This window comes from Chlorocebus sabaeus, chromosome 26 (genome assembly GCF_047675955.1).
Source record: "Chlorocebus sabaeus isolate Y175 chromosome 26, mChlSab1.0.hap1, whole genome shotgun sequence".
Lineage (NCBI taxonomy): Eukaryota > Metazoa > Chordata > Mammalia > Primates > Cercopithecidae > Chlorocebus > Chlorocebus sabaeus.
In genome coordinates, this window is record NC_132929.1 from 251,723 (window position 1) to 264,215 (window position 12,493).

The following is a 12,493-nucleotide window of genomic DNA, read 5'->3' on the forward strand; positions in this document are numbered from 1 at the left end:
TTTTTTTTTTTTTGAGATAGAGTTTCCTCTATCTTCAAGGATAGAGTGCAGGGTGCGATCTCGGCTCACTGCAACCTCCACCTCCTGGGTTCAAACAATTCTCCTGCCTCAGCCTCCCAAGTAGCTGGGATTAGAGGCGCCTGCCGCCACGCCTGGCCAATTTTTTGTGTTTTTTTAGTAGAGATGGGGTTTCACCATGTTGGCCAGGCTGGTCTCGAACTCCTGACCTCAGATGATCCACCCACCTTGGCCTCCCAAAGTGTTGGGATTACAGGCGTGAGCCACTGGTGGTGCCTAGTTGAAGCTGACTTTTATGCAATAATTAGTTATACTCAAAAGGATGTTTCTTTAAAGGATTAGAATAAGTGTTCTGATGCTTCTGAAAGTAAAATGTAGTGTTTTACCGTTAGAACTGAGAGAAATGTTGTTATTTTAGAAGATAGGACCAGAAAGTTTGACAAGTAAGAGTAATTTCTGGCTGGGCGCGGTGGCTCACGCCTGGAATCCCAGCACTTTGGGAAGCCGAGGTGGGCGGATCACAAGGTCAGGAGTTTGAGACCAGCCTGACCAATGTGGTGAAGCCCCGTCTCTACTAAAAATACCAAAAAAGTTAGTTGGGCATGGTGGCGGCGCCTGTAATCCCAGTTAGTCAGGAGGCTGAGGCAGGAGAATCGCTTCAGCCCGGGAGGCGGGGGTCGTGGTGAACCGAGATGGCACCACTGCACTCCAGCCTGGGCGACAGAGCAAGACAGTATCTCAAAAAAAAAAAAAAAAGAGAATACTTTCTTGGGTCTGTATGAACTAAAAGATGTGCTGTGAGCTTCTCTTGACTTTGAAATTTTTAATCCCTGTTTTAGGCATAACAATAAAATAAGTTTTTGTCACTCGCTGATAAAGAGGGAGGTGTTTGTGCATAGACGGCACAGGCAGAGAGCCTCCTTTCCCCCCCACCCCTGGAGAGGGCGGCTGTGGAAGCAAGGGAAGCGGGCCGAGGGTAGGCAGGTGACCTGGCCGTGGGGGCCGTGCACCTGCGGTTCTGAGGGATCGACCTGGAAGGGGCCTCCTGGGTTGCTTTTTGAGATCCCAGGATAGCACTGTGGTGACATCCTTGCTGCCCAGTGTGTCTGTGTGCCCTTCGTGGTGTTAAAGGCTCTTGACACACGTTTTTATTCTCCAGGATCTTCCTCCAGGAGTGCAGGGAGGCACTCTTGCTTCCATTAAGATGCAGACATGAGCCCGCTGTTCCAGGGTGGTGGTGCGGGGTGCACGGTGGCCTTGAGTCAGCCCCCACACCGCCAGAGCGCCCTGCTGTCCTGTGCGCGTGGGCACCGCCTCGGGGATGGCTCCAGAGCGCCCTGCTGTCCTGTGCGCGTGGGCACCGCCTCGGGGATGGCTCCAGAGCGCCCTGCTGTCCTGTGCGCGTGGGCACCGCCTCGGGGATGGCTCCAGAGCGCCCTGCTGTCCTGTGCGCGTGGGCACCGCCTCGGGGATGGCTCCAGAGCGCCCTGCTGTCCTGTGCGCGTGGGCACCGCCTCGGGGATGGCTCCAGAGCGCCCTGCTGTCCTGTGCGCGTGGGCACCGCCTCGGGGATGGCTCCAGAGCGCCCTGCTGTCCTGTGCGCGTGGGCACCGCCTCGGGGATGGCTCCAGAGCGCCCTGCTGTCCTGTGCGCGTGGGCACCGCCTCGGGGATGGCTCCAGAGCGCCCTGCTGTCCTGTGCGCGTGGGCACCGCCTCGGGGATGGCTCCAGAGCGCCCTGCTGTCCTGTGCGCGTGGGCACCGCCTCGGGGATGGCTCCAGAGCGCCCTGCTGTCCTGTGCGCGTGGGCACCGCCTCGGGGATGGCTCCAGAGCGCCCTGCTGTCCTGTGCGCGTGGGCACCGCCTCGGGGATGGCTCCAGAGCGCCCTGCTGTCCTGTGCGTGTGGGCACCGCCTCGGGGATGGCTCCAGAGCGCCCTGCTGTCCTGTGCGCGTGGGCACCGCCTCGGGGATGGCTCCAGAGCGCCCTGCTGTCCTGTGTGCGTGGGCACCGCCTCGGGGATGGCTCCAGAGCGCCCTGCTGTCCTGTGTGCGTGGGCACCACCTTGGGGATGGCTCCAGAGCGCCCTGCTCTCCTGTGCGTGTGGGCACCACCTCAGGGATGACTCCAGGGAATGGGCACCTGGGGGCATTGGCAAAGCTGATGCTCTTTTGGAGGGAAAGGATTTGATGATGTGAATTTGATTTTTTTTAATTCAACTATTTGCAGCTGAACTTGAACCTTGCTATTAGAGATTTCTGCCTCCATTTCAGAAACTATGTTTGTGCCATTTTTATTACAACCTAAACCAGTAAATTTTTTTTTTTTTTGAGACAGTCTGTCCCCCAGGCTGGAGCGCAGTGGTGTGATCTTGGCTCACTGAAACCTCCAGTGATTCTTGCGCTTCAGCCTCCCGAGCAGCTGGGATTACAGGTGTGCGCCACCACACCTGGCCAGTTTTTGTATTTTTAGTCGAGACAGGGTTTCATCATGTTGGCCAGACTGGTCTCAAACTCCTGACTTCAAATGATCTGCCCGCCTCAGCCTCCCAAAGTGCTGGAATTAAGGCGTAAGCCACTGCGCCTGGCCATAAACCACTGATTTTTTTTTTTTTTTTTTTTTGAGACAGGGTTTTGCTTTGTCACCCATGCTGGATTGCAGTGGCACAATCACAGCTCACTGAAACCTCCACCTCCCAGGCTGGTCGTGAACTTCTGAGCTCAAGCCTCAGCCCCCCAAAGTGCTGGGAATGTAGGCATGAACCACTGTGCCCAGCCCTAAACCAGTAATTTTCTATTAGATTATTTAGACATATACAAGTGACATTGATGTTGACCACCACCCACTCGAAAAAAGGCTGGATACTCAAAACAGATGATGTCTGAGTCTGAGTCATGTGCTTGCAGCAGACAGCCTTTGTGCTCACAAGCGCTCATGCGAGCCATGTGCACTTGTTTCTGCTGCAGTAGGAGGCACAGTGTACATCTGTGTGATTATGGAATACACAGGAATCCACTCAAAAAACAGATGAGTGCTTTTTTTTATGAATAGTGAACTAGGGCTAGTATCTTGCAGGAATAAAATTAACTTAGATGAGGGACCCACTTATGCAATGTTATCTTTTTGGTTCTTGGTCATGTCACCACTTACAGCATGCCTGCTTCTCAGTAAGACACCCTTTTGAGCACATTACTAGTATTCTTTCTCTCTTAAGTAAAGTTGTCCCCAATTCACAGATGAAGGCTGAGTGTCATGAAAGTTAGAGGACCCAAGTCGCACGACTGGTGAGTCCGGAGCTGGCTCTGTGTGGTGTGGCGCACCTCCTCTGCTTGTCGAACGAGGCTGGAGTCTCTATCAGGCATGGGCAGCAGAGTCTGTCTTGAACCGAGCTGTGTGCCTGGACGTCCAGAGTGCTTCCTCTTCTGAGCTTGTCTTTTACAGCGCGGTGTTTGTGACGGTGCCCTTCCCCAGTAGTGCCTCCTCCCGCTCCCCTGAGGAGTTAAGTCACGTCTGCTGTTTGTTACCCTAGCTGTGTTGTCTGTTGGATGTGTCATCTTTGGGGTGAGTTTAGTCTACTGGGAAACCGGACACTGAGACCATGTGTTCATTGAGTGATGCCTCCTCTACCAGCCGTCATCCTGAGCCAGTCAGGGCGGGCCTGAGAATGAATTCTCTCGCTTGTGGCATGAGGTCATTAGCTTTCACTAATGACTTCCGTGTTCTTCTTTTCAAACATTGAACCTGTTATCAACCAAAAATATTACACACAATCCCAGCACATAAAGCCCAGGGTGCTGCTCTGAGGAGAGGGTGGAAGGAGGGTGTCTGGGCTGAAGATCTGTAGATGGTTTCTTCAAGGTTGCAAGGGGCTACAGGGCTTGGGCCTGGGACAGACACTGGGTGGGGTTTCTGTCCTTCGGTGTTATCTAATCTGGTCACTGTAGTATTTTATAATCAGTTTTGGCTCTTTGTTTTGGGGGGTCTCATGACCCTCTACACATCTGATGATTAGAAGGACTCACAGAACTCAGTCTCACAGCTGCAGTTTATTCCAGCAAAGGGTACAAAGCAGGATCAGTAACAGAAGCAGACAGATCAGGTGGAGGCTGAAGAAAGCAGGAGTGGCTGTATTAATAGAAGATAAAGTCAACTTCAGAGCAAAGAATATTGCCAGGGAGATTACATAATAATAAGAGTCAAACCACCACCAAGAAAACATAGCAGTGCTAAATGTTGATGCATCAAACAACAAGGCTTATATATTTGAAGGAAAGACTAATAGAAGTAAAAGGAAAGTGAACAATTCCACAGTTACAGTTGGGGATTTCAACACTCCTTTTAGTAACTGACAGAACAAGTAGACACAAAATCAGCAACAGTAGAAAAGAACTGAACACCACCATCGACCAACAGGATCTAACTGACATGTGTAGGATACTCTACCCCACAACAGCAGAATATATACATTTTTCAGATTCCCATGAAACATTCACCAAGACAGACCATACCCTGGGCCATAAAACTCACCTCAACAAAATTTAAAGAACTGAAATCCTATGGAGAGTGTTCTCCAATCACAATGAATTCAAACCAGAAACCAGTAACAAAAAGATAACAAAAAAATATCTATATGCTTGGAAAGTAGCACACTTTTAAATAATCCTTGAATTGAAGAGGAAGTCTCAAGGGAAATTAAAAAATACATTGAATTGAGTGAAATGCAAATATATCAAGATTTGTGGTATACAGCTAAAGAAGTGCTGAGAGGGAAGTTTACAGCACTGAAGACTCACAGTAGGGTGAGTAGTGTCCTCAGACAAGCTGAGGGGTGTCCTTCTGCAGGAACCACCTCGATACGCTTGGGCTCTATGTCCCCACCCAAATATCATCCCAAATTGTAATCCCCATAACCCCCATGTGTGGAGGGAGGGACCTGGTGGCAGGTGATTGGATCGTGGTAGTGGTTCCCTCCTGATGTGGTAGTGAGTGAGTTCTCACGAGATCTGATGGTTTTATAAGGGGCTCTTCCCCCTTCGCTCTCTTCTCATTCCTGCCACTTTGTGAAGAAGGTGCCTGCTTCCCCTTCACCTTCCGCCATGACTGAAGTTTTCTGAGGCCTCCCCAGCCATGTGGAACTGTGAGTTAAGTAAACCTCTTTCCGTTATAAATTACCCAGTCTCAGGTATTTCTTTATAGCAGGGTGAAAATGGACTAATACAGTACACTGGTACTGGTAGAGTGGAGTACTGCTGTACAGACACCCGAAAATGTGGAAGTGACTTTGGAACTGGGGAACAGGCAGAGTTTGGAACAGTTTGGAGGGCTCCGAAGAAGGCAGGAAGATGTGGGAAAGTTTGGAACTTTCTAGAGACTTGTTGAATTGTTTGTTTGTTTGTTTGCTTTTTGAGACGGAGTCTCACCCTGCTGCCAGGGCTGGAGTGCAGTGGTGCAATCTTGGCTCACTGTGACCTCCGCCTCCCGAGTTCAAATAATTCTCCTGCCTCAGCCTCCCGAGTAGTGGGATTACTGGTACCCACCACCACACCCAGCTAATTTTTTTGTATTTTTAGTAGAGACAGGGTTTCACCATGTTGGCCAGGCTAGTCTCAAACTCCTGACCTCATGATCCGCCCACCTCAGCCTCCCAAAGTGCTAGGATTACGGGGTGAGCCGCCGCGCCCAGTCTGTTGAATGGTTTTGACCAAAATGCTAATAGTGCTATGGACAATAAAATCCAGGCTAAGGTGGTCTCGGAGTTGAGGAACTTGTTGGGAACTGGAGCAAAGGTCACTTTTACTGTACTTTAGCAAAGAGACTAGCCGCATTTTGCCCCGCCCTAGAGATCTGTGGTACATTGAACTTGAGAAATATCTGAAATTGGAGTTTATGTTTAAAAGGGAAGCACAGTATAAAAGTTTGGAAAATTTGCAGCCTGATGATGTGATAGAAAAGAAAAACCCACTTTCTGGGGAGGAATTCAAGCTGGCTGCAGAAATTTTGAATATCAGTCACCAAGACAATGGGGAAAATGTTTTCAGGACATGTATGAGGCAGCCCCTTCTATCACAAACCCAGAGGCTTAGGAGGGAAAAATGCTTTCCTGGGCTGGGCCCAGGGCTCGCCCTGGCCCCGTCACCCTTCCCCACTTTGCGCAGCTTCAGGACTTGGTGCCCTGCATCTCAGTCGCTAAAAGGGGCCAATGTACGGCTCAGGCTGTTGCTTCAGAGGGTGCAAGCCCCAAGCCTTGGTGGCTTCCATGTGGTGCTGGACCACCTAGATTTCAAAGGGTATGTGGAAATGCCTGAATGTCCAGGCAGAAGTTTGCTGCGGGGGTGGAGCCATCATGGAGAACCTCTGCTAGGGCAGTGAAGAAGGGAAATAGGGGGTTGGAGCCCCACACGCAGAGTCCCCACTGGAATACTGCCTAGTGGAGCTGTAAAAAGAGGGCCATCCTCCACTCAGCTTGCACTGTGTACATGGAAAAGCCACAGACGATGCCAGCCTGTGAAAGCAGCCGGGAGGGGGACTGTACCCTGCAAAGCCACAGGGTGGAGCTGCCCAAGACCGTGGGAGCCCACCTCTTGCATCAGTGTGACCTGGATGTGAGACACGGAATCAAAGGAGGTTATTTCAAAGCTTTAAGATTTAATGACTGCCCCACTGGACTTTGGACTTGCATGGGGTCTATAGCCCCTTTGTTTTGACCATTTTCTCCAATGCCTATACCCCTATTGTATCTAGGAAGTAACTAACTTTTTTTTTTTTATTACACAGGCTCATAGGTGGAAGGGACTTGACTTGTCTCAGATGAGACTTTGGACTTGGATTTTTGAGTTAATGCTGGAATGAGTTAAGACTTTGGGAGACTGTGGGGAAGGCATGATTGTATTTTGAAATGTGAGGACCCGTGAGATAAGGTTTGGCTGTGTCCCCACCCAAATCTCATCTCCAGTTGTAATCCCCATTATCCTCACATGTCAAGGGCGGGACCTGGTGGGAGCTGATTGGCTCATGGGGGCAGTTTTCCGCCTGCTGTTCTTGTGATAGTGAGTGAGTTCTCACCAGATCTGATGGTTTTATAAGGGGCTTCACCTTTTGTTCTCTCTTCTATCTCCTGCCTTCTTGTGAAGAAGGTGCTTGCTCCCCCTTTACCTTCTGCATAACTAAGTTTCCTGAGGCCTCCCCAGCCATGTGGAACTGTGAGTCAGTTAAACCTGCTATTTTAAAAAATAAATTATGCAGTCTTGGGTATTTCTCTATAGCATTGTGAAAATGGACTAATACACACCCTAACTACCTTCCTCACCCTCCTACCCCACAGGGGTCTCTCCCAGCTCCAGGGGTGCCCTGTGCATCCTGAGAAGGCAGCTCCCCCGGCCCCTTCAGGGTCCGACCGTGGGCATCCTGCTGGGAGACTGGGAGGCGGGGGACTCCAAATTGGCAATTCAACAAATGTTGCAACACATGGTTTTGTTTTTTCTATTTTAGCAGGTTCTTTTTGGTGGCAGGCTGAGTGGGTTTTATAATTGTACCAGTTAAGGGCAGTAGATTTTACAAGTCAGCAGACTCGGACCCCTTCACCTGAGCCTGTGTGTGTTGAGTGATCTTCTCATGCAATTCTTCATCTGCACGTGTGCAGAGACCATGCTGAGAGCTCTGTGCCCTGTTTTCCAGGCTTTGAACTTGGCCTACTCCAGCATTTACGGCAGCTACCGGAACTTCGTGGGACCTCCACACTTTCAAGTCATCTGCCGGCTCCTCGGCTACCAGGGCATCGCCGTGGTCATGGAGGAGCTGCTGAAGGTCGTCAAGAGCCTGGTGAGTGTTCCCTGGACACACTTCCTTCTCACAGCCTGAATTCCCTGGGGCACCCAAGCCAGAGGGTCTTCTCTGCCTGGACTGTGATTCTCCAACAGCTGGATTCATTCGATTACTTGAATGAATTACTTGAATGAATCATTGAATTACTATTCAATTCAAACACTTCTGACCATATATAGTTTGATACCTCCCTCATCTTTTCAAACTTAAAAGAATGGGTCCGGGTTATTTTAACTGATACACCGAGTTTTTATTTGTATGTCTAGAGATGGGGTCTTGCTGTGTTGCCCAGGCTGGCTTTGAACTCCTGGGCTCCAGAGATCTGCCCATCTTGGCCTCCCAAAGTGCTGGAATTACAGGTGTGAGCCACCTTGGTCAGCCTGGATTTAGTTTTCTATACATAACTTACTTTTTATACTTTTTCATCCTTTTTATTATTTTAACAGTCTTCTGTGACTGAGACCACGTAAGAGTTTGGTCACTTGGCACAGCCATTACCCCGTGACCCAAACAGGTCCTTCCAGGACCCGCTGGGGACTCTGCACCAAAAAAATGTGGCAGCTTGGAGGGTGTCAGGATTGCGGACCTCACCACAGCCGGGCTGGGGGCCGCACCCAGGAGCACAGATGGCGTCTTGGGGGACCCTGGAGCTGGCAGTGCTCACCGTGCTGGGGGCACCCCTGTAGGAGACACCTGGTGACAAAGCTGTCCCCTCGCTGTGGCACCGCTTTCCTCTCGGAAGGAGAGTCCAGTTCAGAAGGTGAATTCAGTCATGGGAAGCCACCTGGTGACGGTTGTTCTCTCTCCAGGGCTGGTTTCATTCCCCTGCCAGGTGATCCTGCAGCCTCCTCGTTAGCAAGCTCTTTGCTAACAGACTTGTTTCAGGGCGTGTGCTGGCCACAGGCATTAGCAGAGTGCAGTGGGGTGACTGATGCCGCCTGTCTCGTCCCCCCGCAGCTGCAAGGCACAATCCTGCAGTACGTGAAGACGCTGATGGAGGTGATGCCCAAAATCTGCCGCCTGCCGCGGCACGAGTACGGCTCTCCCGGTGAGTGTGGGCACCTCCGGGCGTGTGCAGCTCACAGCGCTGTCCGTGGAGAGGTCAGAAAGGAATTCAAGTCAGAAATTCTTGGGAAGGATTAGATTTGCCATGTGGGAGGAGGCAGTAGACAGACAAATGCACCTTACAACCAGGAAGAGGTGTGTTGGGTCACTGTCTGCAGGCGAGGAAGCTGAGGGGCCTGGGAGGTCAGCCTGCAAGAGTTGAGACGACAGAGCCCTGACCACCACGCTCTACCATGCCCCTACGAAAGAACCGCCGGCCCGATGAGGCGAGAGAGCCGACTGCCGGGTCCTGCTGCCCTGCTGGGCCTGTAGGGGCTTGAGGCTCAGAGACAGGCCCACCAAGGTGGTGCAAGGCCTGCCCCTGCCCCCATCCATCTGCAGGTCCAGCTGCGGGGCCCTCAGGCAGGTGTGCTCTTAGGGACGGGCCGCAGGACTTGCTGTGGGCTGGTTTGGGGCTATGCAGTTAAATAGCTTTAGTGATCTCAAAAAGCATTGTCTCATGATAAAACAGGGACCTCTGTCACGTAACAAAACTGCTTTTAGTCTCTCACCTGGCAGTTTTCTTGAAAGCTGGACAGCTGAACACTAGCCTTGTGTGGTAAAGTGACTGGAGCCTGCACGTGGGTGACTGACAAGGCACTGTCCTGATGGGCAGTGTCAGCGTGGCTGAGCTCTTCAACACGTGCCCAGGACTTTTTGCTTTTTGGCACCTCCCCGGGGCAGTTGCTGGTGTTTGAGGAGACGATAAGGTCCCCCTCAGCCACCCTGGGGAAGTAACTGTCGGCACGGCCCTGGCTCAAGAGAATCTGATTTCAGTTTATTGCCAGAAAGTAGACGAGGAACGCTGGGATGGTGCAACCAATGCTTGTGTCGTGACTAGAGATGGGAATTTCAGATGTTGAGGAGGGAGCCGTTTCCCAGGGTGGCACAGGGAAACCTTGTCAGGGATGACAGGTGCAGGAGTGTCCCTGCCCCCACCAAGTGGGGCTGAGTCCCCACAGCGGTGCCGAGAGCTGGGAGGAGCGGGGGCAGGGGCTGCAGCTGTAAGGCAGGCGGGGCCGTGTCAGGCTGCTGGTCCTTGGGGAAGGGGCAGTCGGGCAAGACATGCTGGGACAAGGGTTCACGGTCTGCTGAGCCTCCCGCTTGGCTCTTCCCAGGGTGGTTTCGGCCCCTCCTGATGCCACATTCATCGTGCAGTCAGCTGCCGGTTTCTGTCTGGGCTGGAGTCGAAGCTATAGATTGGCTGGGGGAACGTTGGCCCTCTGTCCCATATTTGCGCCTTGCATCTTTTTGTGCCTTATTCCGTGGTCCGGGATGCCGCTGAGATGCCTGCCTTGCTCCAGAGCCGGCACGGTGTTCGGCCTCCCGTTGGGTGTGCTGTTAGCTCGCTGCAGGCTTCCTAGATGCCGTTTCTCAGATGAGGTGCGGCCCCTTCCATGCCTGTGAAGAGAGACTGCATTTTGTCAGTACCTTGTCGCCCCCACTGGGGATGATGGTGCAGTCTTCATTCTTGTCACGTGGTGACATTCCTATCGTCAGAGCCTTCCCTAAAGATATGGGGTTGAGTGGAAAAGAGGCCTCAGCCGAGGCCCAGGGCCACATGGTGTGTGGAGAACGTGCCCAGGTGGTGAACAAACTACCACCGCAGGGGAGATGCTGGGGATGGGACGTGGTGGCCATCCTTATAGCCGGGCTCGGTGGCGGTGTCAGAACGGCAGGTACTCCCGGCTGTGGACCCCGGCTGCTGGGGCCCGGCCCCTCCAGTCCCCCAACCCCACCTCACTCCTGCGCCGCAGGCATCCTGGAGTTCTTCCACCACCAGCTGAAGGACATCGTGGAGTATGCAGAGCTGAAGACGGTGTGCTTCCAGAACCTGCGGGAGGTGGGGAACGCCGTCCTCTTCTGCCTGCTGATCGAGCAGAGCCTGGTGAGTGCCCCGCCCGGCCCGGCCTCCCCCACCGCCCACGGGGAGGGCTTGCTTTTGTGGGTTCTTCAGTGGGGGTGTGGCAGCAGCAGTGCGGTAAACCTTTTTTTCGTGACTGTTGAGACTTTAGTTTGAATTTGTTCCCTTCAACTGAAAAACAAAAATGTACTGTAGTTCATTGTCTCAAGAATGTTTTTCTGTGTTAACATCATAAAACTTTTATTATGCGATGTTTTCAACACCTAAATGAACTTACTTGGTGTGCCTGTACGGTATAAAGAGCACTGCTGCCCAGGAGGGTCTCTGCATGCCTGAGGCTGCTGAGCAGTTGAAGTGTGGCTCAGTGTGACTGAGGAACTGAGTGCTCAATGTTACTGAATTATAACTGATTTAAATCTAAATGGCTCCACGTGCCCCGTGGTGGACAGCACGAGAGGCCAGCCTGAAAGGGGAGCCCCTGGGAGCCCCTCTTAGGACGTGGCACAGTGGACGCTCATGGTTTCGACTGGCCGCCTTTTTGTGTGCCATGTGGCTGTCCCTCTGTCCTGTGCATCACAGCAGCTCAGCTGATAACCTCCTGGACCGGGAAAGCCAGTGGGAAATGGAATCTCACGTGGCCCTCTCCTGCCTTCCCTCGTGACTAACGAGGCGGGCAGCTCCGTTCGTTGCGTCGTCTTGTTTCTCTTCCTGTTAAACGCCCCACTGGGTTCTTCTGTCTACTTTTCTACAGCTCGTCTGTGCAGATCCTTTATGTGCTGCACATATTGTAAATCTCCCATTTGTGGCTTACCTTTTCGCTCTGGTAGTGGTGATTTTTGATAAAATGCTCTTAATTTGGAAGTAGCCCTTTTTTTAATGATTAGCACTTTCTGTACCTTTTTTTTTTTTTTTTTTAAAAAGACATTTTCTCTGTCTTGGGGTCGTGAAAACATTCCTTTACGTTCTCATCTACGGATTTTAAGCTTTGCCTTCTGCATGGAAGTTTGCAGTCCTTCTGGAGTTGGTCTTTGTGTATAACGCGAGAGGCAGAGGAAGCTGCTTTCTCTCTCTCTGGAGGCCCGGCTGTCCCTCCTCTAGTGGCTCAAGGGCTCCTCCTCCCATTGCTGACTAGTGGTGTCCCCCGCTGTCTGCCAGCTTTTCACGGGGACACCGGCCTGTCTCCTGACTTTCTGCTGCATCCCGCCGGTGCAGACATCTGTCTCCTGCCAGTCCAGGCGTCCGTCTCCCGCCGGTGCAGACATCTGTCTCCGTGTGTCTCCCACCAGTGCAGACATCTGTCTCCGTGTGTCTCCCGCCGGTCCAGGCGTCGTCTCCCGCCAGTGCAGGCGTCCGTCTCCCGCCGGTGCAGGCGTCTGTCTCCGTGTGTCTCCCACCAGTGCAGACATCTGTCTCCGTGTGTCTCCCGCCGGTCCAGGCGTCGTCTCCCGCCAGTGCAGGCGTCCGTCTCCCGCCGGTGCAGGCGTCTGTCTCCGTGTGTCTCCCACCAGTGCAGACATCTGTCTCCGTGTGTCTCCCGCCGGTCCAGGCGTCGTCTCCCGCCAGTGCAGGCGTCCGTCTCCCGCCGGTGCAGGCGTCCGTCTCCCGCCGGTGCAGGCGTCTGTCTCCGTGTGTCTCCCGCCGGTGCAGGCGTCCGTCTCCCGCCGGTGCAGGTGTCTGTCTCCGTGT

At 52.7% G+C, this 12,493-nt stretch overlaps 1 protein-coding gene across 2 annotated transcripts in view; it reads left to right on the forward strand.

Annotated features, from left to right (window-relative positions):
• The window catches only part of CYFIP1 (cytoplasmic FMR1 interacting protein 1), a 115,825-nt gene that overhangs the window by 93,521 nt on the left and 9,811 nt on the right, over window positions 1–12,493 (forward strand). For both annotated transcript variants that reach the window (XM_008017294.3, XM_008017297.3), the window contains exons 24-26: window positions 7,693–7,836; window positions 8,797–8,887; window positions 10,701–10,831. In XM_008017294.3, coding sequence (XP_008015485.1) covers window positions 7,693–7,836; window positions 8,797–8,887; window positions 10,701–10,831 — 366 coding nt within the window. The remainder of the gene's footprint in view (window positions 1–7,692; window positions 7,837–8,796; window positions 8,888–10,700; window positions 10,832–12,493) is intronic.